Source organism: Artemia franciscana, chromosome 15 (assembly GCF_032884065.1).
Source record: "Artemia franciscana chromosome 15, ASM3288406v1, whole genome shotgun sequence".
NCBI lineage: Eukaryota > Metazoa > Arthropoda > Branchiopoda > Anostraca > Artemiidae > Artemia > Artemia franciscana.
In genome coordinates this window covers 33,855,390-33,881,508 of record NC_088877.1, presented here as the reverse complement: position 1 = coordinate 33,881,508, position 26,119 = coordinate 33,855,390, and the positions used below count along the sequence as shown (strand labels likewise).

The window sequence follows — 26,119 nt, the reverse complement described above, 5'->3', positions numbered from 1 at the left end:
ATCCTATCATTGTACAATGAGCCTGTACATTAAAGGCCATGGAATCATTGTAGGGGTCACGTCATTATATTCATGGCCGTACCCTGGGGGTGGAGTCTACTTGGTTGGAACCCCTCAACTGAAATTTTGTGAACAGGTAAAAATGCATATAAATGATTTTTAATGTATTTTTAAAAGTTTTCTTGCCAAAAACGAAGACAATACCCCTCCCCCACTCTGCGAACAAAAATTCTGGATACGCCGTTAATTGTATTTGTTGAATGATTTTTGTTGGGAAATACTTCTAATCTTATCTTGCTGTTTCCGCATGTCCATTTTTACTGGCTGACATACCGTTTTACCTTATCCTTCTTGCGCTGATTCATCGATAATTTGATTATTGGGTCGTCAGTCATTTTTACCTGTCTTGACCTCTGGTTTAAATGGACCAAATCACAAATTGTTTTCCTGTGACACACTTAAGTGAAAATTTGAAATGAAGCAGACAAAATCTTAATTTGTGTCCTGTGTGATATGGAATTTTAATTACTGAATTTAAAATCATTTTTCATACAAATGTACAGGGCAATTCTTATAATTTGCAATTTGGCTTCTTGTAGATAGAATGGCAGTGGCATCGTTGGGAGGGAGGTCGCCCCCTCCCATTTAGGAAAAAAAATTATTTAGCTTTTAAACTGTTGCTTGTTTTAAGTGTCAAATTTGCTCTTTACTTTCGGCAGATAATTTTTTTCTTAATTAATTAATGATCGTTTTTAATATAAGAAAAACAAGAAAATAGGGGTCCATTACACTTCACAATGTATTCCACAGTAACATTTTTTCCGAATATACTGCCTTTGAAACCTTATCATTAAGTAAAAATGTGAGCCTAGTTTGTGGCAGAACTGAAAAATGTCCTATACTTTTTGTTTCGACACATTTGCTCAGTTCAATTTTTTCCCTGATACTTAAGCAGCTTTTACTTCTTAAAATGCATCAGTTCAAGAATAGATTCTCTTGCTTTACAACATTCAAAAGTGGAAGTTTGTCATTGAAATGCCTAATAAGCGCTGATAACGTCCTATTCCTCGGGTTCAGGGTTCACATAATAGCCCATAAATGTAGGACTGCCTCTATGTACAATACCATGCTGACTTTTGCTATTTTCGCTTTTCTAATTATTTACTTTAACTATTTCTAAAAAAAATTGATATAAATGTGCTGAGGATTATTACTGTTATTGGTCGCATTTCATATAACGCCAGCGCTACTTGAGTGACATTTATTTCTGCGTCTACATGTTGTACGAAATGTCTGCTGCAAGTAGGATAAAGTAGATTAAATAAAAATATGTATATTTTTATCAAAGTTTAGAAATTTTGTGTGCACGTGTAAGCGGTACCAGCTCATTATTATTATTATTTTTTTATTGTTATCAGTATCATGCAGTGCTAGGAGGCAGAGTTTTGCTTGTGAAGGGAATTATAGACATAAAAACGATATTCATTGTACCCCCCCCCCCCTATAGAAATGTATACCCCCCATACCCTGATTTGCACACAAAAAAATTATTTAACTTTTATAGAATCGTTTTCTTAAACAAAGATACAAAGGGAAATGCAATTTTCAAAACCTAGGAGTCAATTTTCCCTTCCAGTTGGCATCCCTGGTAATTTTTAATTTATTTTAAGGTTTCTGCCGCAAAAATGCCAAGAATTGCTCATTTGTCAAATAATGGCAAACGGATAATTTAATAATTCTAGCGTTATTTTTCGTAATACTTTCAAATTTAGACTACAAGCGGCCAAGCATATTGGGCTTAAGTTTCACTTGTTCGCCTGTAAGTCCGAGCAAATTCAGTCCCAGATTTTGCATACAAGTCCAGTGGACATTGTCCGTCACGCGTTAACCAAAAATCAATTCAATCTTTCATCTCTTAGTTCTATGACTATCTACCTTAGTTCTGCCCTAGATATGACATCTGGACGGATGATAGATAGACTTATCTATCAACAAATGAAATGATATCATTTTTCCACACTCCTAAAAAGGGTTTATTCCAGATTTGCCGCCGAGGGGTAGGGGGACGGCAGCCACCTGTACAGGAAAGTATTTATCTCCGATGCTCTTCTTCTATATTATGGTAACCAGGATCCCTCCGAGCCTATCTAACCTTTTCCTGTGGTGACTTTGTCACCAATAAAAATCTTAAAATTTCGATCGGCTGCATTTAGGGAAAAGAAGAATACGACCAAAGTTTATACGACCACTCCTTCCGCAAAAAAGAGCTAAGAGCTCATAAGGCACTTGTGACGAGGTCGGAAGAGCCAAGGGCTCATATGGTATGAGCTCTAGCAAAATTCTAAGAATAAATAGATTGCTTTAAAAGGAAAATCAGAGGCTTAATGCCGGTCGGGATTTAAAATAAGAGCTCTGAGTCACGAGGTCCTTCTAAATATCAAAATTCATTAAGATCTGATCACCCACTCGTAAGTTAAAAATACCAACCCCCCAGATGGTCGAATTAGGGAAAACGACTTTATCAAGTCAAGTTGTGCAGCTCCCTCACACGCCAACCGATTTTCATCGTCCTAGCACGTCCAGAAGCACCAAACTCGCCAAAGCACTGAACCCCACCCCCTAACTCACCCAAAGAGAGTGGATCCAGTCCGGTTACGTCAATCACGAATCTACAACATTTATAAGCGTTTTCCAAGATTCCCGGTTTTCACCTCTAACTCCTCCCAATGTCAACAGATCTGGTTGGAATTTGAAATAAGAGCTCCGAGACATGAGTTCCTTCTAAATATCAAGTTTCATTAAGATCTGGTCACCCGTTCTTAAGTTAAAAATACCTCAATTTTTATAATTTTTCCAAATTAACTACCCCCAGCTCCCCCAAAGAGAACGGATCCGTTCCAATTATGTCAATCACGTATCTATAACTTGTGCTTATTCTTCCCATCAAGTTTCATCCCGATCTCTCCACTCTAAACGTTCTCCAAGATTTCCGGTCCCCCTCCCCCAAATGACATTGGATCCGGTCGGGATTTAAAATAAGAGATCTGAGTTACGAGTTCCTTCTAAATATCAAGTTTTATTAAGATCTGGTCACCCGTTCTTAAGTTAAAAATACCTCAATTTTTCTAATTTTTTCGGATTAACAACCCCCCCCCCAAAGAGAGCGGATCCGTTCCGATTATGTCTATTACGTATCTAGGACTTGTGCTTATTTTTCCCACCAAGTTTCATCCCAATCCCTCCACTCTAAGCGTTGTCTAAGATTTTAGGTTCCCCTCCAACTCCTCCCAATGTCACCGGATCCGGTCGCGATTCAAAATAAGAGCTCTGAGACACGATATCCTTCCAAACATCACATTTCATTAAGATCCGATCACTCCTTCGTAAGTTGAAAATACCTCATTTTTTTCTAATTTTTCAGAATTAACCCTCCCCCAACTCCCCCAAAGGATTTTAGGTTTCCCACCCCAACTCCCCCCAATGTCACCTGATCCGGTCGGGATTTAAAACAAGAGATGACACGGTATCCTTCCAACCATCAATTTTCATTAAGATCCGATCACCCGCTCGTAAGTTAAAAATACCTCTCTTTTTATAATTTTTCCGACTTAACCGTCCCCCCAATCCCCCTCCCCAGATGGTCGAATTGGGAAAACGACAATTTCTAATTTAATCTAGTCTGGTTCCTGATACGCCTGCCAAATTTCATCGTCCTAGCTTACCTGGAAGTACCTAAAGTAGCAAAACCGGGACAGACCAACCGACAGAATTTGCGATCGCTATGTCACTTGGTGGATACCAAGTGCCATAAAAATTAATATTCCCTTGGTGCATAACTTACGACACTTGCAGCTCAATTAACCTGCATTCACTCTCACACTTTCGTCCAAAACATTCATTCCGCAGCTCAGACAGCTCTTTACACTAAGATACAAAATGAAAGAGGTTCTCCATCAGACATAGGGCAAAAGTAGGGACCGACCACCGACTTACCACCAACAAGTTCTTCAAGTCCTCTCTATTTTGCCCAAACCTAAAATACACCTCCTCCAACAGTCTTTAGCTTGGGAGTAAAACCTTAAAGATATAAATTGGTCCTTTTGGGCTTGCCACTCTTGGATTTCTCGGTCGTTTAGGGTTTGCTGGATTTCCTTCCATACTGACATGCTTTCCTCCGTCGGGTCTTTTCCTTCATTCCACATCCCCAAAAAGCCACGAATGACGTATGCCACCCTTCAAACTCTCCAAGTAAGCTGAATTAAGAAGCCGAACTATAGGTAGCCTAATTATTTTCTCACAAAATTTCACCATTCTAACCAATCTAGCACTGCTTAGGCTAAATTGAAAAGCCCCAAATAAATCTCATTTAAGCCCCACTGAGCAAAAGTGAATCATTTAAGCCTAAAATTCTCTTAAAACATACATTTTGAATTCGTACTTGAATGCCGATTAGAAGACCCTTGAAATCTAGAAAATCATATGTAAGTGTGTAATTTTCTAAACTAATTATAATTATTCCCTTCCGTGAAAGGTCATACCAAGAAGATTTTGGGAAGCCCAGATTTAGATTATGCACCCATTGTGGGTCATGTAAGGAAAAGGATACTTCTTTTGGGTACCCTGTATACACGCCCAAAGGAGGTGGGTCCCTCTCCGAATAAATTCATGTGTACGTGTCAGGAACCCAGAACTTTTAATATCCCAATGTAATTATGTTTAATAATGTCAATTAGATGTAAAAATTGTTTCATTATGTATTCTTTAAAAGTGAATCAATAGCTCATTTAAAATTCCAATAATGAATGCAAGGTTGCAATGAAAATGCACATTTTTTTGTCATAACTAAATAATAATTGCGAATTGGAATTAACAATGAACTTTCCGTCAGGTTATTTAGACATTCCGCTTAGCAATAATTATGGTATTTAATTTTTCTTTTGTGGAATCAAGAAAGACTAATGAATTCAAAGAATGCAAATCGAAAAATGTCGTATTTGCATGCAGTCAAATAGACGTTGGTCTTTCATATATGTTAAAACTACTATTTCGTCAAAATCAATAATTACATTTTTTTAAATATATGTGTTTGCATAAGAGTCAAACTGTTGAGACGATCTTGAATTTGTGTGTTTTTGTTATCTTAGATATGTGGATGAATAAATTAATGAGTTGACCCCCCCCCCCTTCAACCCGTTTCAATTACTGTGCACGTGTCCTCAGTGACAAAATGACCGTTACCAAAAATTACAGTTTCTTCGGCAGACAAGTAAGCAAAAGCTTGCGTCGAAGACGGAAGGCCGGCACATATTAAAAGAGGCAGAAGCTTACGTCGGAGACGGAAGGCCGGCACATTTTAAAAGAGGCAGAGAATCACCAAACTATGTAGAAACAGACACATACTTAGAGGTGCAGGGCATAAATTTGTATGGTGATTTAGGGTGAAAATATTTTTTTTTATAATCCCATTGAAAGCAACAGCAAAATTACAACTCCCCTAGACTTCAGCAAATACAATTTGCTCGCTTCCATCCTACATCTTCACGAACAAACGCCATTACACGGATGGGCACAGTTAGGAATAGCGGTGTATGATACGATTTTGTTAGAAACCGGCAGCTTTACACAAACCAAATTCGTAACTACCATATGAATACAGTATAGTGTATTAGTTAAGTAAATTAAAAAACTAATATTATAGTAAGAGAAAATGAAACAAAATTAGACGACCGCTTAATAGAGAGGGGTGACAAGGACCCTCCCGTCGAAAAAATCTGAAAAACGAACAAATCAGGAAATTACTAAGAAAAAAGTCATGTAATGACGAGACCTCAGCACCACAAGGTTCATTCTGTATTCGCGACTGAGTTTGAATTCCAGAAACAATTCTTGATTTATTGGCACTGGCTGTAGTAGGTAAAAATTTTGGCGCTGAGAGTCTCCAAAAATAAAAATTAACACCATGGGAAGATTAGTAAATAATCCATTTTTACTCAATATGGTATATCCTATTGTAGCACATAGTAAGGCATATTTGCATCCAATCGTAAGCCCTTACAGTTCTTTTTTTTCCAAATCCTGTTTTCAAAATCAGGATTTACCAAAATTCCTCAAATCACAACCCAAAATTTCCCACAAATCACTCATTAAAACTTGTTTCAATAATGTTAGCTGTTTGAAATATTCAAGCAGCTAAGTACTTTGAATACAGATGGACCTTCCCCAAACTTACTATAGAATATTAAAAAACTCCTTATATATTCAATAGACTGTCCTAATTTTTCGATTTTTAAATACCCCCTTCCAAATAATTTTATGTACTCTTGCCTACTCAATCGGCAGCAAATGACACAGCAGTGGCCAAGCAGCATTAATTCATAAAGATTCAAAATGTATTCTTCAATATCTAGTGGGGGGGGGATTGCAATTTTTTCTGTTTTTCAATGAAAATACAAAAAGGCACTTGTGCCAACTTCAGAAATTTTCACATGATGGAGCAACGCCCAAGGGCTCATTGAATCTCTGTTAGTCTTTCATGATCTTCCCAAAACCTAAAAAAAAATGCGGAAGGAAGAAAAGTTACATCTGTTTTTGAAGACCGACTTTAGATCGAGGGCTTGTAACACCCCGTCCCAACCGTTACTTAGCTTCGCAAGATTAGTTAGTGTTTTAAACATTGAAAAGTGCTAATAAATAATTTATCGGAAGGGCTGAGGGCAAACAAAGCAGTCAACTTTTAAGAGAAAAATTGTCAATAGCATAATAAAACGTTGTGCTAACTAAAAATAACATACTTAGCATTACTAATGCGAGGTGGATTAATACGATAGTGGACATTTTTGAGCACAAAAAGTGGCGTGAGAGAAAAAAAAGTTGAAGGCTATAATGACTATAAACCATGCGACGCCAGTAGGCTTTCCTTGGTTTATCTGTGCGTTAGAGAAACAAAAATTACCTGCTCGGAAGTGTTAGTCGAGTTTGACGGCCCTTGAGCGGGACATGCGTAAGTAACATTGGCCTGACCATGGCTGCCATCATCATGAGTTGTTTCGGCCAATCCTGTATGATTAACCATAGCTACAATCGCGACGGACAGATTGACCTTTAGTCCATATAGAATGGCAAGGCCAGCAGAGGCGAAAAAGGTGAAGATGTATCTTGCTGGTATCATCGCTAAAAAGACGAAAGTACCCTTATTCATTATTCATATATATATATATTCATATATATATATATATATATATATATATATATATATATATATATATATATATATATATATATATATATATATATATATATATATATATATATATATATATATATATATATATATATATATATATATATATATATATATATATATATATATATATATATCGGATGAGCATATAGTTTGCAATTCAATTTGGTATATTTTCCATAAAACTCACCCATACTTTCAGGTTATTCTCGGATCGTACCCATGAACAAATTCTTGGGTATATGCATGACAGACACGATAGAAAATAAAAGAATTAGAGCAGTCATATAACCCGCCTTCTTGGTAAATCGTAATAAAATGCCAAGTCCCAATTGAAATCTTTCACGTGTGCAAATCGTCAAAATCTTAGCAACGCAAACGGGGACACACAATTTTCTTAGGGAGGAGCGTGACATTTCAATAACAGTTATTTCTGATAACATCAAACATATTTTCCATCCTTTTTACTTTACCTTTTCATATTTATTCATTATTTGGCAGCAAGGACAAATCCAGAATCTTCGTTCAGGGGGGGGGGCTCTACATGAAAACCTTATTACTCTAATCGTTGGGCTTTTATAAAATTTTGGTTACCATGGGCTAGAGTTCGGTCTTTTCTAAGTTGCGGTGGATAAAACAACTATTATAATTGCCTATTACTTTTCGTTAACCACGCATAACATAATTCCTTAACAAAAAAAATGTTTGAATCTTGCTTCTTACTTTCAGTTGAAGAGAGATGTTTGTATTTTTTATTTAATTTCTGACCGTTTTTAAAATCATATCAGGATATCCCCTTCGATTCCTCCCCATGTAAAATTTTCCCTGAAAAATTTCCTCCAGCAGAGACGAAAATCCCCCTCCCCACAAGAAATTAGGTATATTTCGTAATAACCAATACCGTACGTGAATAAAGGAAAAACTACTTAGATTATAGCCCTTTCCCTGGGGACTATTTGAGGTCATGTGATCCCCAAATGTATACTTATTGGACCTTTCGACTATGTTGAACAGATAACTATCTCAAATTTTGACAAGATGTTTTTGGGGAAAAGGGAGCGTGTGAGAGGGGCTAGTTAATCCCCAATTTTTTGTCGCTTAAAAAGAACACTAGAGCTTTCGATTTCCGTTTAAATCAGCTCTATCTCGATATTTTAGAAGCATTGGTTCGAAAAGGTCACCCTGAAAAAAATCAACAAATTAACAATTATTCGTTATTTTTCGTCTGGCAAAATTCCACATTTCGTAGATAGGAGCTTGAAACCTCTGCGACACAGTTCTCTGAATTGCTAAATTTGGCACTGCAGTTTCCATCAAGATCGATCCACTTTTTGGGCGTGTTTTCCCCTTTTTTGAAAATCAGCTGATTTTTATCATGCTCGTAATTTTCGGTGTGTAACAATAAACTTAATGAATTTACATATTTGGAATCAGCATAGAAAGCCAATTCTTTTGAAGTATCTTCGATATCTTTTGATGTATCAAAATCTCTTTTTTAAAAGTTTCAGGTACGATTAGGCCGATTTGCTCCTTACTTACAGTTCGTCGACAGAAACTGTTTGTCTACTTAGCCTCTTGTAGGATAATTAAACTAAAATTATGCTGATCTAAGTTGAGCGAATCAGGAGTAGAGATATGACCCCAGCCCACAATTAATTCAAATTTTCTGAAAGAAGAACGAATCGAGGTCAATGAGGTTACTGAGAATTGAAAAACAAATGATATCAGAGAAATTAGGCATTTTCTATTATAACTTCATAATCAATATATCATTCTAAGATTTATCGTTTTCTTCTTCGTGATATTGTGTTTAGAAAATATATATATTTTTTTAATTATGACAAAACTTGAAGGAAGACAACAAGATGAAAGAAGTTGTTAAGTGTTAACACGTATTTACAATCACGAGTAGGATGTCTCAGTAGGCCTAATAATGTAATCCAAAAACTGACAGCTTGTAATGATGGGTGGTCAAATAATGCGGTGACCACTATGCCTGCGCTTTCGGAAATAATTTTGATTTGCTTTTATTGCCCAACGAGCCCATCTAGATGTCCATCTCTAGATGTCCATCTTAAATCTAAGACTAATATTGTAATCTGGAAGTTCAAAAGCTAAGAACGCCGAGCAAGAAATGGTAATAGTCTCGTACATGGTTTTATCTGAACCAACCTCATTCAACACTGTTTTGAAATATAAGGGTCACTAGCAAGACAATTGCGTACCAATCCCCTCCCTGTTTGAACAAGTTATAGTCCTCGACGATATGCAAAACTTTGGTGGTTCACATTATAGGCAATCAGATTTCCCCCTTTCCCAGGGAAAAGAGTATTACATTATTTATATCTATTTTAAACGAATGCTTTATAGATTAATTTTAGTGCAGAGGTGGTCTGCACTAAATAGAGAGGTTATATTACTGTGTACTCTTTACCATCCAAGGATTATTTAAGAAGTGGTCCTAGATAATCAATTCTTAAAAATCAAAATAAATTTTACAAATTGCAATAAGCTACATTTTGAAATTTAAGGAAAATCAGATTAACAGTGAGCATTCAACCTTTAAAAGCAAAATTTTAGTTTTCTAGACATCCAGATGTAGCATAGGACAACCTTTTGCATAGCAAAGACTCCCACCTGCTTCTACAACGCGAATTTCTACTAAGACTTATCCAAGATGCATCTTCCTATTGGTCTTACCACTAATATCCCGATCTAGACTGCTCCTATGGCAACCATATGATTACCACTACACTACCGAACCGTCAACTACTTCGCCCAAACCGGCTCAAATCTCGACAACCACTACGACGAATATTCCAAGTTCGGCTATTCCTAGTAAAGCACATTCTACTAGGACAACTCGACTGCTTATTAATAAAGCTTATCAGCCAACAATACCACCATTAATATATACTTACGCGCGCGGGGGGGCTTGGGGGGGCGCGAAGCGCCCCCACCAACTAGGTGTTGGGGTGGTGCGAAGCGCCACCCCAACAGCTAGTTAATATATAATAGTCTCGTGTCAACACCAGAAATTTGCGAACATTTTTCACGCAAAAAGTAAAGAGCTTATGTAGGATCGACCAAAGGATTGAATCACAAAAAAAATCAAAGTATTACAGCATTGTCCCCCGCGTGGCTCAAATGCATGGTAAAACACTCGGAAAAAAGATGCATAGAAGAAAGAAAAATGTTAATGAAAAAAACAAAATATAGATGAAAACCAATAAATCAAAGCCCACAATAGTAACAAAGTATTTATTACTATCTTGGTTGCAGCATAAAAAAAAAATCAAATGAGAAAGAATCGTCATTTGAAGCTGATTCAGGAATGCTAACTGTTATTTTGATTTTTTTTTTTTTTGCAAAACCAACGTCTGGGGATTTCGAAAAATAGCCTGAAACCCCACAAACATAGTGTCTGATCGAAATAGAACTGTACCATTTGAATCTCGATCGCAGAAAAACCTGTTAGTGTGAATCACCCTATCTTGAGCAAAAAGGAAAGCCGCTTTTTGCATGGGAAGCAGTGATGTCCCCTTTTTTCTTTTTGTCCCCGCTAGTGGGGCAGCAAAACATCAGAGAAATGTTTAAGTTTAAAGGATCATTTGATTTTCCTAAAACCATGAAAGAAAGACGCTTACAAGCTGACTCAGGGAATATGCTTTAGAAAATGCGAAACACAATTACAGGATTAAAATCAGACATAAATGACGGAGTAAAAGGAACATGAATTTTATACAAATTTCGAACGTGCTAAGAAAAATAATCAGAAACAAATAAAATAAATAATCCTCCAACCTGCCCGTCCTGGATACGACCTTGAGTACAAACAACCACTTTCTTTTTTCAAAATAGGTGTCATATTGTTATATGTTAAAATTGTATAGTAGGGTATACCCCCTACCCTCCTGGATACGACCTTGAGCACGAACAACCATTTTCTTTTTTCATAATAGATGTCATACTGTTATACTTAAGGGCCTTTGGGCGGTTCCCATGGAACTGACCAAAGATAAAGGATACACAAAAAAGATAACAAAGTGACTTAAGCTCAAGTAGCGGTTTAGTCTAATGATGGGTCGGTTGGAAAGGGTGCTGACTTTCTGCCACCTCATGTACATCTCAGAACTCCCCGTCTGCCGCGGCTCCGCCAAACTTGGCACAATTCCACCATGCTTGGCACAGCTAAACCACGCTTGGTAAGCGCCACCTGGTGTACATGATTTGAGATAGAGAGAGAGAGAGAGCGACCCCTTTGATTTGTTTCCATAATAAAATTTATTGCTTTGTCATAAATCTTTAAAAGTGATCTCATAAAAATAAGGAAAAAACAACATCATTGACACCAATTACCAAAAATTCAGAGGGGGAGGGAGTCAAAACGTAGTTTTGAACATCTAGCGGGGTAAATTTATGTTTTTTTTTTTTTATTTCTTCCATGAAAATCCCAAAGACATTTTTCAATAAAATACCCGAATAAAAGCATTTTTTAAATCCAGGGTAAGAAGGAGGTAAAAAAATACAGAGGCACGGTTTTTATGGCACTTGGTATTAACCAAGTGACATATAGCAGTCGCCAATTCTGTCGGTCTGTCTGTCTGTCGGTCCCGGTTTTGCTACTTTAGGCACTTCCAGGTAAGCTAGGACGATGAAATTTGGCAAGCGTATCAGGGACCAGACCAGATTAAATTAGAAATGGTCGTTTTTCCGATTTGACCATCTGGGGGGGAGTGGGGGCCCGGTTAATTCGCAAAAAAATAGAAAAAATGAAGTATTTTTAACTTATCAGCGGGTGATTGGATCTTAATGAAATTTGATGTTTGGAATGATATTGTGTCTCAGAGCTCTTATTTTAAATCCCGACCGGATCTGATGACATTGGGGGGAGTTGGAGGGGGAAAACCTAAAGTCCCGGTTTTTGCTACTTTAGGCACTTGCAGGTAAGCTAGGACGATGAAATTTGGCAAGCGTATCAGGGACCAGACCAGATTAAATTAGAAATAGTCGTTTTCCCGATTTGACCATCTGGGGGGGGGAGTAGGGGCCGGTTAATTCGGAAAAAATGGATAAAATGAAGTATTTTTAACTTATGAGCGGGTGATTGGATCTTAATGAAATTTGATGTTTGGAATGATATTGTGTCTCAGAGCTCTTATTTTAAATCCCGACTGGGTCTGATGACATTGGGGGGAGTTGGAGGAGGAAACCTAAAATCTTGGAAAACACTTAGAGTAGTGGGATCGGGATGAAACTTGATGGGAAAAATAAGCGCAAGTCCCAGATACATGATTGACATAATCGGAACTGATCTGCTCTCTTTGGGGTAGTTGGGGGGGGGGAGTAATTCTTAAAAATTAGAAAAATGAGGTATTTTCAACTTACGAACGGGTGAGCGGATCTCAATGAAATTTGATGCTTAGAAAGATATCGTGTCTTAGAGCTCTTATTTTAAATCCCGACCGGATCTGGTGATGGGGGCGGGGAGTTGGGAGGGGGAAACCTAAAACTTGGAAAACACTTAGAGTGGAGGGATCGGGATGAAACATAGTGGGAAAAATAAAGACAAGTCTTAGATAGATGATTGACATAAACGGAACGGATCCGCTCTCTTTTGGGTAGTTGGGGGGGGGTATTTCTGAAAAAAATAAAAAAATGAGGTATTTTTAACTTACGAACGGGTAATCGGATCTCAATGAAATTTGATATTTAGAAGGATAACGTGGCTCAGAGCTCTTATTTTGAACCCGACCGGATCTGGTGACATTGGGGGGGGGGGGGGGAGTTGGGAGGGAGAAACCTAAAAATTGGAAAAGACTTAGAGTGGAGGGATCGGGATGAAACTTGGTGGAAAAAAAACACGAGTCCTAGATACATGATTGACATAACCACAACTGATCCGCTCTCTTTGGGTTAGTTGGGGGGGGGGGGTTAATTCTGAAAAATTAGAAAAAATGAGGTATTTTTAACTTACGAACGGGTGATTGGATCTCCATGAAATTTGATTTTTAGAAGGATATCGTGTCTCAAAGCTCTTATTTTAAATCCTGACCGGATCTGGTGACATTGGGGGAATTTTGGGGTGGGGAGACCTAAAATGATGGGAAAAGCTTAGATTGGAGGGATTGGGATGAAACTTGGTTGGAAAAATAAGCAGAAGTCTTGCATACGTGATTTACATAATTAGAACGGATCCGCTCAATTGCGGGGGGGGGGTAATTCTGAAAAATAAGAAAAATGACGAATTTTTAACTTACGATGGAGTGATCGGATCTTCATGAAACTTCATATTTAGAAGGACCTCGTAACTCCGACAACTTATTTTAAATCTCAACCGGATCAAGCGTAATTGGGAGGGGGGCAGTTGGGGGGACCGGAAATCTTAGAAAATACTTAAAGCGGTGAGATCAGGATGAAACTGGATGGGAAGAATAGAAACCTGTCTAAGATACATGACTGACATAACTGGACCGGATCTGCTCTCTTTAGTGGAATTGGGGGGGGGGGGTAATTTTGAAAATTGAGGTATTTGTAACTTACGAAAGGGTGACCAGATCTTAATGAAATTTGATATTTAGAAGGATCTTGTGCTTTAAAGTTCTAATTTCAAATTCCGACCTGATCCTGTGACATTCGGGGGAGTTGGAGGGGGGGAACCGGAATTCTTGGAAAACATGAAAATTGGAGTATTTATATCTTACGAATAGATGATCGGATCGTAATGAAATTTGATTTTTAGAAGGCATTCATGTCTCAGAGCTCTTATTTCAAATCCCGACCAGATCTTTTGACATTGTGGGGATTTGGAGGGGGAAATCTTGGAAACACACTTGGAGTGTAGGAATCGGGATGAAGCTTGGTGGATAGAATAAACATATGTCCTTGATACGTGATTGACAGAATCGTACTGGATTCGCTCTCTTTGGGGGAGTTGGGGGGGAGGGGTTCAGTGATTTGGCGAGTTCGGTGCTTCTGGACGTGCTAGGGCGATGAAAATTGGTAGGCGTGTCAGGGAGCTGTACAATTTGACTTGATAAAGTCGTTTTCCCAGACTCGACCATCTGGGGGGCAAAAGGGAGAGGAAAAATTAGAAAAAATTAGGTATTTATAACTTACGAGTGGGTGATAGGATCTTAATGAATTTTGATATTTAGAAGGACTTTGTGACTCAGAGCTCTTATTTTAAATCTTGACCGGATCTGGTGATGGGGGCGGGGAGTTGGGAGGGGGAAACCTAAAACTTGGAAAACACTTAGAGTGGAGGGATCGGGATGAAACATAGTGGGAAAAATAAAGACAAGTCTTAGATAGATGATTGACATAAACGGAACGGATCCGCTCTCTTTTGGGTAGTTGGGGGGGGGGGTATTTCTGAAAAAAATAAAAAAATGAGGTATTTTTAACTTACGAACGGGTGATCGGATCTCAATGAAATTTGATATTTAGAAGGATAACGTGGCTCAGAGCTCTTATTTTGAACCCGACCGGATCTGGTGACATTGGGGGGGGGGGGGGGAGTTGGGAGGGAGAAACCTAAAAATTGGAAAAGACTTAGAGTGGAGGGATCGGGATGAAACTTGGTGGAAAAAAAACACGAGTCCTAGATACAAGATTGACATAACCACAACTGATCCGCTCTCTTTGGGTTAGTTGGGGGGGGGGGGTTAATTCTGAAAAATTAGAAAAAATGAGGTATTTTTAACTTACGAACAGGTGATTGGATCTCCCTGAAATTTGATTTTTAGAAGGATATCGTGTCTCAAAGCTCTTATTTTAAATCCTGACCGGATCTGGTGACATTGGGGGAATTTTGGGGTGGGGAGACCTAAAATGATGGGAAACGCTTAGATTGGAGGGATTGGGATGAAACTTGGTTGAAAAAATAAGCAGAAGTCTTGCATATGTGATTTACATAATTAGAACGGATCCGCTCAATTGCGGGGGGGGGGGGTAATTCTGGAAAATAAGAAAAATGACGTATTTTTAACTTACGATGGAGTGATCGGATCTTCATGAAACTTCATATTTAAAAGGACCTCGTAACTCCGACATCTTATTTTAAATCTCAACCGGATCAAGCGTAATTGGGAGGGGGGCAGTTGGGGGGACCGGAAATCTTAGAAAATACTTAAAGCGGTGAGATCAGGATGAAACTGGATGGGAAGAATAGAAACCTGTCTAAGATACGTGACTGACATAACTGGACCGGATCTGCTCTCTTTAGTGGAATTGGGGGGGGGGGGGTAATTTTGAAAATTGAGGTATTTGTAACTTACGAAAGGGTGACCAGATCTTAATGAAATTTGATATTTAGAAGGATCTTGTGCTTTAAAGTTCTAATTTCAAATTCCGACCAGATCATGTGACATTCGGGGGAGTTGGAGGGGGGGAACCGGAATTCTTGGAAAACATGAAAATTGGAGTATTTATATCTTACGAATAGATGATCGAATCGTAATGAAATTTGATTTTTAGAAGGCATTCATGTCTCAGAGCTCTTATTTCAAATCCCGACCAGATCTTTTGACATTGTGGGGATTTGGAGGGGTAAATCTTGGAAAAACACTTGGAGTGTAGGAATCGGGCTGAAGCTTGGTGGATAGAATAAACATATGTCCTTGATACGTGATTGACAGAATCGTACTGGATTCGCTCTCTTTGGGGGAGTTGGGGGGGAGGGGTTCAGTGATTTGGCGAGTTCGGTGCTTCTGGACGTGCTAGGGCGATGAAAATTGGTAGGCGTTTCAGGGAGCTGCACAATTTGACTTGATAAAGTCGTTTTCCCAGACTCGACCATCTGGGGGGCAAAAGGGAGAGGAAAAATTAGAAAAAATTAGGTATTTATAACTTACGAGTGGGTGATAGGATCTTAATGAATTTTGATATTTAGAAGGACTTTGTGACTCAGAGCTCTTATTTTAAATCTTGACCGGATCTGGTGATGGGGGCGGGGAGTTGGGAGGGGGAAACCTAAAACTTGGAAAACACTTAGAGTGGAGGGATCGGGATGAAACATAGTGGGAAAAATAAAGACAAGTCTTAGATAGATGATTGACATAAACGGAACGGATCCGCTCTCTTTTGGGTAGTTGGGGGGGGGGGGGGTATTTCTGAAAAAAATAAAAAAATGAGGTATTTTTAACTTACGAACGGGTGATCGGATCTCAATGAAATTTGATATTTAGAAGGATAACGTGGCTCAGAGCTCTTATTTTGAACCCGACCGGATCTGGTGACATTAGGGGGGGAGTTGGGAGGGAGAAACCTAAAAATTGGAAAAGACTTAGAGTGGAGGGATCGGGATGAAACTTGGTGGAAAAAAAAACACGAGTCCTAGATACATGATTGACATAACCACAACTGATCCGCTCTCTTTGGGTTAGTTGGGGGGGGGGTTAATTCTGAAAAATTAGAAAAAATGAGGTATTTTTAACTTACGAACGGGTGATTGGATCTCCATGAAATTTGATTTTTAGAAGGATATCGTGTCTCAAAGCTCTTATTTTAAATCCTGACCGGATCTGGTGACATTGGGGGAATTTTGGGGTGGGGAGACCTAAAATGATGGGAAACGCTTAGATTGGAGGGATTGGGATGAAACTTGGTTGGAAAAATAAGCAGAAATCTTGCATACGTGATTTACATAATTAGAACGGATCCGCTCAATTGCGGGGGGGGGGGGGTAATTCTGAAAAATAAGAAAAATGACGTATTTTTAACTTACGATGGAGTGATCGGATCTTCATGAAACTTCATATTTAGAAGGACCTCGTAACTCCGACATCTTATTTTAAATCTCAACCGGATCAAGCGTAATTGGGAGGGGGGCAGTTGGGGGGACCGGAAATCTTAGAAAATACTTAAAGCGGTGAGATCAGGATGAAACTGGATGGGAAGAATAGAAACCTGTCTAAGATACGTGACTGACATAACTGGACCGGATCTGCTCTCTTTAGTGGAATTGGGGGGGGGGGGGGTAATTTTGAAAATTGAGGTATTTGTAACTTACGAAAGGGGGACCAGATCTTAATGAAATTTGATATTTAGAAGGATCTTGTGCTTTAAAGTTCTAATTTCAAATTCCGACCAGATCCTGTGACATTCGGGGGAGTTGGAGGGGGGGAACCGGAATTCTTGGAAAACATGAAAATTGGAGTATTTATATCTTACGAATAGATGATCAAATCGTAATGAAATTTGATTTTTAGAAGGCATTCATGTCTCAGAGCTCTTATTTCAAATCCCGACCAGATCTTTTGACATTGTGGGGATTTGGAGGGGGAAATCTTGGAAAAACACTTGGAGTGTAGGAATCGGGATGAAGCTTGGTGGATAGAATAAACATATGTCCTTGATACGTTATTGACAGAATCGTACTGGATTCGCTCTCTTTGGGGGAGTTGGGGGGGAGGGGTTCAGTGATTTGGCGAGTTCGGTGCTTCTGGACGTGCTAGGGCGATGAAAATTGGTAGGCGTGTCAGGGAGCTGCACAATTTGACTTGATAAAGTCGTTTTCCCAGACTCGACCATCTGGGGGGCAAAAGGGAGAGGAAAAATTAGAAAAAAATTAGGTATTTATAACTTACGAGTGGGTGATAGGATCTTAATGAATTTTGATATTTAGAAGGACTTTGTGACTCAGAGCTCTTATTTTAAATCTTGACCGGTATTAAGCCTCTTATTTTCCTTTTTAAATCAATCCATTGATTCATAGAATTATGTTAGAGCTCATACCATATGATCTCTTGGCTCTCAGCTCTTTTCGCCTCGTCACAAGTGCCATATGAGCTCTTAGCTCTAATTATTTCTTCCAATAAAAATCCATACAATAGATGTCCTAAAATGGCAATTATTTTCATGTGAACTGTAAATCAAACAGTTCGTGGTAACGAGCTGTAGTAAGGAGCAACCTGGCTCAATAGTAACCGAAACTCTAACAAATGGAATTTTGATACCAATAGTTACATCAAAAGAATCGCATTTTAATGCTGATTTTAAATATATAAGTTTCATCAAGATCAGCTATACCCATCAAAAGTTACGAGCCTGAGAAAATTTGCCTCATTTTAGCAAATAGGGGAAAACACCCCCTAAAAGTCATACAATCTTAACGAAAATCACACCATCAAATTCAGCGTATCAGAGAACCCTACTGTAGAAGTTTTAAGCTCCTATCTACAAAAATATGGAATTTCGCTTTTTTGCCAGAAGACAGATCACGGATGCGTGGTTATTTTTTTTTTTTTTTTTTTCCAGGGGTGATCGTATCGACTGAGTAGTCCGAGAATGTCGCGAGAGGGCTCATTCTAACGGAAATTAAAAGTTCTAGTACCCTTTTTAGGTGACCAAAAATTGGGGGGCACCTAGACCCCCTCCCACGCTCATTTTCCCCAAAAGTCAGCGGATCAAAATTCTGAGATAGCCATTTTATTCACCATAGTCGATAAACCTAATAACTATGTCTTTGGAGACGACTTACTCCCCCGCAGTCCCCGTGGGAGGGGCTGCAAGTTGCATACTTTGACCTGTGTTTACATATAGTAATGGTTACTAGGAAGTGTACAGACGTTTTCAGGGGGATTTTTTTGGTTTAGGGGGGAGTTGAGGGGGGTTTACGTGGGAGGATATTTCCATGGAGAAACTTCTCATGGTGGAAGAGAATTTCAATGAAGGGGCGCAGGATTTTCTTGCATTATTTGAAAAAACAATGAAAAAATAAATATGAAAAGTTTTTTGTACTGAAAGTAAGGAGCAGCATTGAAACTTAAAACGAAGAAAAATTATTATGCATATGAGAGGTTTACCTCCTCGTTATACCTCACTCTTTACGCTAAAGTATTTTTAGTAGTTTCAACTATTTATTCTACGGCCTTTGTGATTCAGCGGTCATTCTTAAGGAATTGGGACAAAATCTAAGCTTTAGTGTGAAAGAGCGACGAAGGTTGAACCCCCTCATATACGCAATAAAAACATAGGAATATAGAACTTCGTTACGTAAGTTAATTCGTAAGTTACGTATATTTTTTTCAAATGAAAACGTTTGTAAAAAATTAAAAGTTCTAGTTTCTTTTTTAACTAATCAAAAACTTGAGGGCAACTAGGCCTCCTCCCTCGCTCCTTTTTTCTCAAAATCTTCCGATTAATTGCAATTAATTAATATGCAAGTTTTGTTTTACTTATTATGTGCGGAGAGCCAAGATCAAAACATGCATTAATTCAAAAACGTCCAGAAATTAAATAAAAAAAAGTTTTTTTAAATGAAAGTTAGGAGCAACATTAAAACTTAAAACGAACAGAAATTACTCCATACATGAAAGGGGCTTTTCCTCCTCAACGCCTCGCTCTTTACGCTAAAGTTTGATCTTTCTCTTAACTCTATTTTAAAACAGTAAGAAACTTGTTACTGTTGTTACTTTACTCTTGTTACATTACTCTTGTTACTGCGAAACCCGGAGATTCAGCGAGTAGTGGGTAGCTCTCTCCTTTTTTCTAGGGACGAGTATTGTCTCTCCAACCCACTCTAAAGCTGGCAGGTGGGGTTCTCGGGATTGGGGGAAACGATTGAGACATCCTAACTCTACCAAGGAAGGCTCTTCCTTGATAGTATTTTCCCCTTCAAAGGGGAACGACGAGATGAGAAAGCTCTATTTCAAATACCACAGCTGAGGAATCACTAATAGCCCTAGGGCCAGATGTTCTCTGTAAAAAAATACAATAATAGACAAAGAAATAAATACGCATCCACGACCATTCTCACCGAGAAAAAAAAAATTATATAGGGGGTTTAAACCTTTCCTCTAGAGTTAATGAACCTATCAGACTTGATGGTGTAATTGAAAAAAATTACGTAGTTTTCACAGCCTGATTACTTTTTATGAGTAAACTTAAATTAAGAATTTCAAATGTTTTGTATTAGCCTGAAGACTATTTTGATGCAGCCTATAATGTTTTCAGTAAAGTATAAATAACGTTCTGGTCTTGACAAGGCATGGGGGCTGTCAACCCTACTAATTTTATTTTTTGATCTTTTTGAGTTTGACTCGGCTATCTATTGATGGTAATTGTGATAGTTTTAAGCTTGGAAGATTATTTGAATTTATTTCTGTTCATTTTTGGCTTTGGCTCTTTAATTTTCTTGGAAAACTTGTTTTATGGAAAAAGTTTTTTAAACAAATATCAAACATCCCAAAAAATAATGAAATCTTAAGGAAATTTACACCGTCAGATTCAGTGTAAGAAACCTACTATTGAGATTTGGAGCTCCTGTTTGCGAAAATGAGGAATTTGGTGTCTTTTGACAGAAGACAGTTCATTGATGGTTGTTTACTTGTTTTTTTTTGTTTCTTTTTTCAGGGATGATCGTGTAGAACTAACGGTCCTAAAATATCGGGAGAGGGCTCATTCGAACGGAAATTATGAGCTCTAATGCTCTTTTTCAGTGGCCATTGCAAAGTAAAGACAAAGGCAAGTTAAAGACAATTGTAGTTAAATAAACAAAAAGCTTTATGTCCAGAAACAAGATTTTAGGTCACAATTTTAGTTTTGGCTGGAACTCCGGTTTTAGGTATAAATATTCTTCCTTCTTGAGCAGTTGACGACCTTTGAAAAACATAATGTCTTAGCTCAGGATGCACAACGCGTCTTTTTGGCGTTAAAGCCTATCATTATTGACCACCAATTTTTGGTAACTTTGATGAAATACTGGTAATTTTCTTGGTGAAAAAACTGATGATTTTCTTGGTGAAAAACTTGTGGTTTTATTAGTTGAAGTGGCAACCCTGGATGTGTAGTGATAGAGAGTAGTGTCTGACCATGGATGTTAAAATGAAGATTTGGGATTTGGCAAGGGCTGAAGAAGAGACATTTAGACTTTTCCAGAACAAGGGGTGTTTCCCAATACAAAATAATGCGTCACAATATGACTTTATGTTATTTCGATAAAGACACTTTCTGGAAGTGTATAACTAGGCCACGTAGAGCCTGCTTTCCATTATTCTCTGTTGTAGTTTCCATAATTGGTCATTAAGTATAAAGTATTATATTTTCATCATATTTAGGTATATTTCATTAGGACGAACCTAACTTCTCTTCTTGAATGGGGTCACTTTAACGCATAAGTACCCAGAATTTCGTCCCAGTTTATCGGAGGTCAGTGTCCCTTGAAGGGAAAAGGAATGGAGGTAGGTACTTTCAAACACCTCCCTGGCCTAATTTGGTGAATATTCTCAATAACTGACAATTGAGGTACCTAAGAAATAGAAATATCCTTAGAATCAGAATTACATCCCAAATCCAAACATAAAATCACTTATGTAACAAATTTATTTTTTCCTATCATCCTAATATAGTGGTGTAGCTACGGTAGGGGAGGAAGCTGTCCCGGGGCACAACCTCTGAGGGACGACAAGGCAAGATTAATCGCTCACGCAGGAGGCAAACCTGCACTGTCCCTGGCATCTGAAAGCCTTAGCTACGCCTCTGCCTTAATGGTCAACTGTATACCCTGAATTGTAAATATCCAACAAATATTCCATTATTTTGAGACGGATAGGATACTTTCTATGGATGTAAGATGACAGATTGCCAAAGATTGTCCTTTTCAGCCAACCATCTAGAGCCAAACAAAAAACAGGTCGTCCCCAAAAGGGATGGGAACTGGGAAGATGTCGTAGGGAAAGATTCAAAGGAAATTGGAACTTCCTGGAAGGGTGGATACTTGTATGATAAACGCCACTACCGCTCAAATTATTCATGCATTGACGCATTATAGAGACGAATTTTTTTTTAGCTTAGCGTGAGACAAGACAAAGGGAAGTCACAAAATAAATAGAAAATAAATAATTTGGGCTATACATTCGCACATTAGGGGGGAGGGGGTAAAGTATTTGGACAGCGTGAAGTTAGAGAACAATTCTTGGCACATAATATGCAGAATGACTGTATCGAACACATTCGACATGCAGACCCGCTATACTTTACCCCCCCCCTAATGTGGAAATATATAGCCCAAATTTTCTTCTAAAGTATAAAACCTTATTTTGTCTTACTTTACTATGATTCATTAGGAGTGAGTGTCAGAGAAACATATTGGAAGAACATTAGACAGGGCGTATATCATACAAGTACCAAAGTATGTACAGAGGGAGGCTTTGATAAGTTGGGATGGAGGAGGAGCATGGCTGTGTTGGCCTCAGGTGGCTTGGTGTTGTAGTGAGTTGTTAGTTCCATTGTTCTTTATTTTGGGTTTTCTTTTGCAGTAGCACTAATTTTTGAAAATGCAGCTCCCATTATTTCTCCAACAATTTAAGCCATATCAAGGCTTTTTTCCTAAATTTAATAAATAGATTTACAATTAAAATAGTACTTTTCACACAGCCTCTTGAAGACAAAAATATGGATATCTACTCTAAATTAGCCTACTTTCGAAGGATTGTAATGGATAATGGGAATCTTTCGAAAATAATATAGAGTAATACTCACGTCCTTTTTGCTGATCCGCCATGTCAACAATTCAAGAATCTTCTAAAACTAAAATATAAATTTCTGATGAAATCCGAGTTATACTAAATTGTTTCCACAGTCTTCTATGGTCTACTTGTTTGAGCTGACTCTGAGCTACTGTTTGACATGCCCGGGAAATAGAATTCAGTTAGAGGTGACCGGAGGTGACTCTTTTGCTCTCTCTCTCTGTCAGTCTAGCGGGAAACTAAAAATTGCAAGTGTAGTCGAGCATGACTTGACTATTTGTATTGTAAATGAAAAATTACGGTATGAACAAGTAAGGCGGTTTCCAGGGGGGGGGGTGACTACTGGGTTTAAACCCCTCTCCGAAAATTTTGTGCAATTCACTAAAACATAAGAAAAATGCTGGTGTCTTTTATGATAATCAACACGCCTCTCGAACAAAAATCCTGGATGTGCCTTTACAAACAAGGATTTTCATGATAAGTCATTGAGCCGTAACAAGGGGGAAGGAGTTACAAGGTCGGTATCTGCTTCAGAAATATTTCCTCTCTCGTTAAATTCGATTTCCCGCTCAGAACTAAATTCGGGTCTACGACGCATCTCGTAAATATGGATGTAAAACTGGATTAAGACGCAGATCAAGAGTAACGGTAAGGATAGACGTCCGCTAACTAAGGTTTGTCTAGTTGGAGGCTCTCAATTGGGACCAATTGCTATGAGCAAAAACACCTTTTTATCAACAAAAGCACTAAGAAAATAAATATATTGACCCATAATAGGGCAACAGCCCAGTGGGGAGGGGACAACGAAGGGCACAGGGCCCTCTAGATTTCAGCTAAACCTTTTTTGGGATAGTTTTATTTTTTTATGCCTTTTGGGGTATTTTCTTTGAACAGTTGAAAAAAAATACCACTTCGCTAGACTTTGGAAATACATTCTCCCCCTCCATTTCTTTGTGAAAAAACGCTGTCAATGACCCGTTTGTGAAAAAATTTTGAGCTGATCATACAGTTTCTCAATCAGAATTGTCAAGTGAAACTTTTCACTTTTTCTATTCCAATATCACAAAAAAAATTTCTCGTCCCAGGCATTAAAATCTCAGATAAAGCAGAAATTCATAATAGCGGAAATAGGAAATTTTATGCAGGGTGAGGGACTGCTGTCTCTCAGAAATCATGTTCACCAGGTGGCGTGTGTCAAAAGTGGGATAACTGCATCTTACATTCTGGGGACTGAGCCAAGCGTGGTGGAACTTGTGGCATTCCGAGATTGACACCAGGTAGTAGTAGTCAGCGCCCACTCGATGTAGGACAAGGCCATGGAGGTAAAGAACAGAATGACTGTTGCAGGCTCATCACAAAAATGGCCTATTTTGGAAAGTTTCGAGATCCTCAGCCAAGGAGCGAACAGATTTGAGTTGCAAGCTTCTTCGAAAATAAAAAAAAATGGGCCATTTCGAATGCACAAATTATTTAAACAAATAAACAAATTAATCATGATGTCCCGCCCCATGGTCTCGAATTTTTAATTCAAAACGTTACTTTCGTCTGAAGGAAACTTAAAAGGCCATTAACTTTTTTTTTTCTGGTCATCCTCTAGGAATATTTTATCTGAAAAATATTGTCTATATAGAACGCCTTTTATACAATGCATGACGTTATTGCAATACTATAACGTATCTTTTCTGCTCTTAAATCATATGAATACGGGTGGCCGGTGTTTACCCCCCCCCCCGCAGAAGATACCCCCTAAAAATACCCTAGAGTAAACGCTTTGGTGAGGGGGAAACCCCTAGGACCATGAATGAGAGATCATTCACATGAAAAATGTTCATAAATAGAGCTCTAAAGTATTTTCAGTCAAAGCCAGGGCCATATTCAGGATTTATTTAGGGGAGAGAGGGAACAAAAGAGTTTGTGTTGGGGGCTACAAAAAAAATTAAAAAACACATACAAAGTTTGTTTATATTCAATTTTGTTGCTTTTTTACGTGTCGGACAGACATTACGGGGTGGGGCATCAAACCCCCTTTACCCCCATTCCGCTGGATACGGCCTAGGCCAAAGGTTACACGTCCTGCCCATGATACACCAAATGTTTGCCATGTCGCAACAGTGGGGCCTGAACCCACTGAACTTCAGGGGATTCAGGTAGGTTGAAATTAAGCTGGTCTAGACTTATACCACACAGCTTTTTTACCTCAGAATACGAATTTTTTGTTTTGTTGGTAGACAATTCTTCGGCCTTATTTTTGTAGAAGAATCGAGTAGATTTATATAAATTACCTTTAATTCTGATAGCATCTTCATTGCACTTTCAGCATCAGTGATTAAAAATTTAGGAAATTTAAAGCGATTTATATGCGTGACAGTATGAATTTCAGTGGATTTCAGTAGTGAGTTTTAATTTTGACTGAGTTTTGACACTGAGTTTTAATTTTGGGTCATCGAATGGGGGGAGGATAATTTTGGGGGTGGACTATTTATTACAGGATCATTTTTGCATGTAAAACTCTCTAACCAGAGTCACAATAGTAAAATATTTTGTTAGATTATTTTTAATTAACAGGTGGTTCGAGAATCAGTCGAAATTAATCTCAAAATAAATAATAACATTTCTTTGAACAGGGACTTAGGGAAATACTCACTAAATTCTTTATAGTCAAATTTAATTAAAAATGATCTAACAAAATATTTTACCAAATCGATTTATAATAGTATTGAACCAGCTAAGAAAAGGCCTTTGAGACAGGCTGCTAAAAAAGCAAGGTTGGCTCTGAGAAATTGCACTTAATCACTTTGTTATCTCTAGTTTGAATGAATTTATGTTCTCACTTTATTCTTTTTGTCAGTGCTTGTTGAACTTCGTAAGGATGTAAGTAAGGTCGTGATGTAAGGATGCTAGGGCTGTTTTTATAAAAAAGTTTTTAGAAAACATTATTTAGTTTTAATTCTCACAATTTAATGTAAGTTTATTTATATATACATATTTTCTTTCTTGTTCTCGTATTGTGCTGAAGACGGCCCTTGGACATAGGGCCGAAATATTCACAGAACTGATTTCCACTCTCTTGAAAAGATTTTCCCTATTGTTTCTACTTTGTATTTGTTTGTTATGGAAAGGCAGTGTGGTCATCGTCACTATTTTCACTATCTTAAACCTAAAAATAGATATTTGTAAGGTCTCTTGGGATATTTTAGAATTATTGCTGGCGCTACTCAACTTTGATTTTTTAACCCCATAGTGTACTAATAATTGCTTTGTTGTTATTTTTGTCCTCTTGTAATTTGGTGATATTTGATTTTAAGTTCATTTGATTGTTTTGTAGAATTAAAAGTTCATATTCCATAACAAGGCGATGGGAATTGTGGGAGTTAATATCTTCACTGAGTCTTTTTATTTCGCAATCATG

General features: G+C 38.0%; 1 protein-coding gene across 3 annotated transcripts in view; it reads right to left on the bottom strand.

Annotated features, from left to right (window-relative positions):
• The window catches only part of LOC136036386 (sialin-like), a 66,971-nt gene that overhangs the window by 39,427 nt on the left and 1,425 nt on the right, over positions 1 to 26,119 (bottom strand). For 2 of the 3 annotated variants that reach the window (XM_065718567.1, XM_065718569.1), the window contains exon 2: positions 6,953 to 7,170. In XM_065718567.1, coding sequence (XP_065574639.1) covers positions 6,953 to 7,170 — 218 coding nt within the window. Of the gene's footprint in view, positions 1 to 6,952; positions 7,171 to 22,723; positions 22,897 to 26,119 lie in introns of those variants that run through there. The other variant, XM_065718568.1, reaches the window with a different exon arrangement.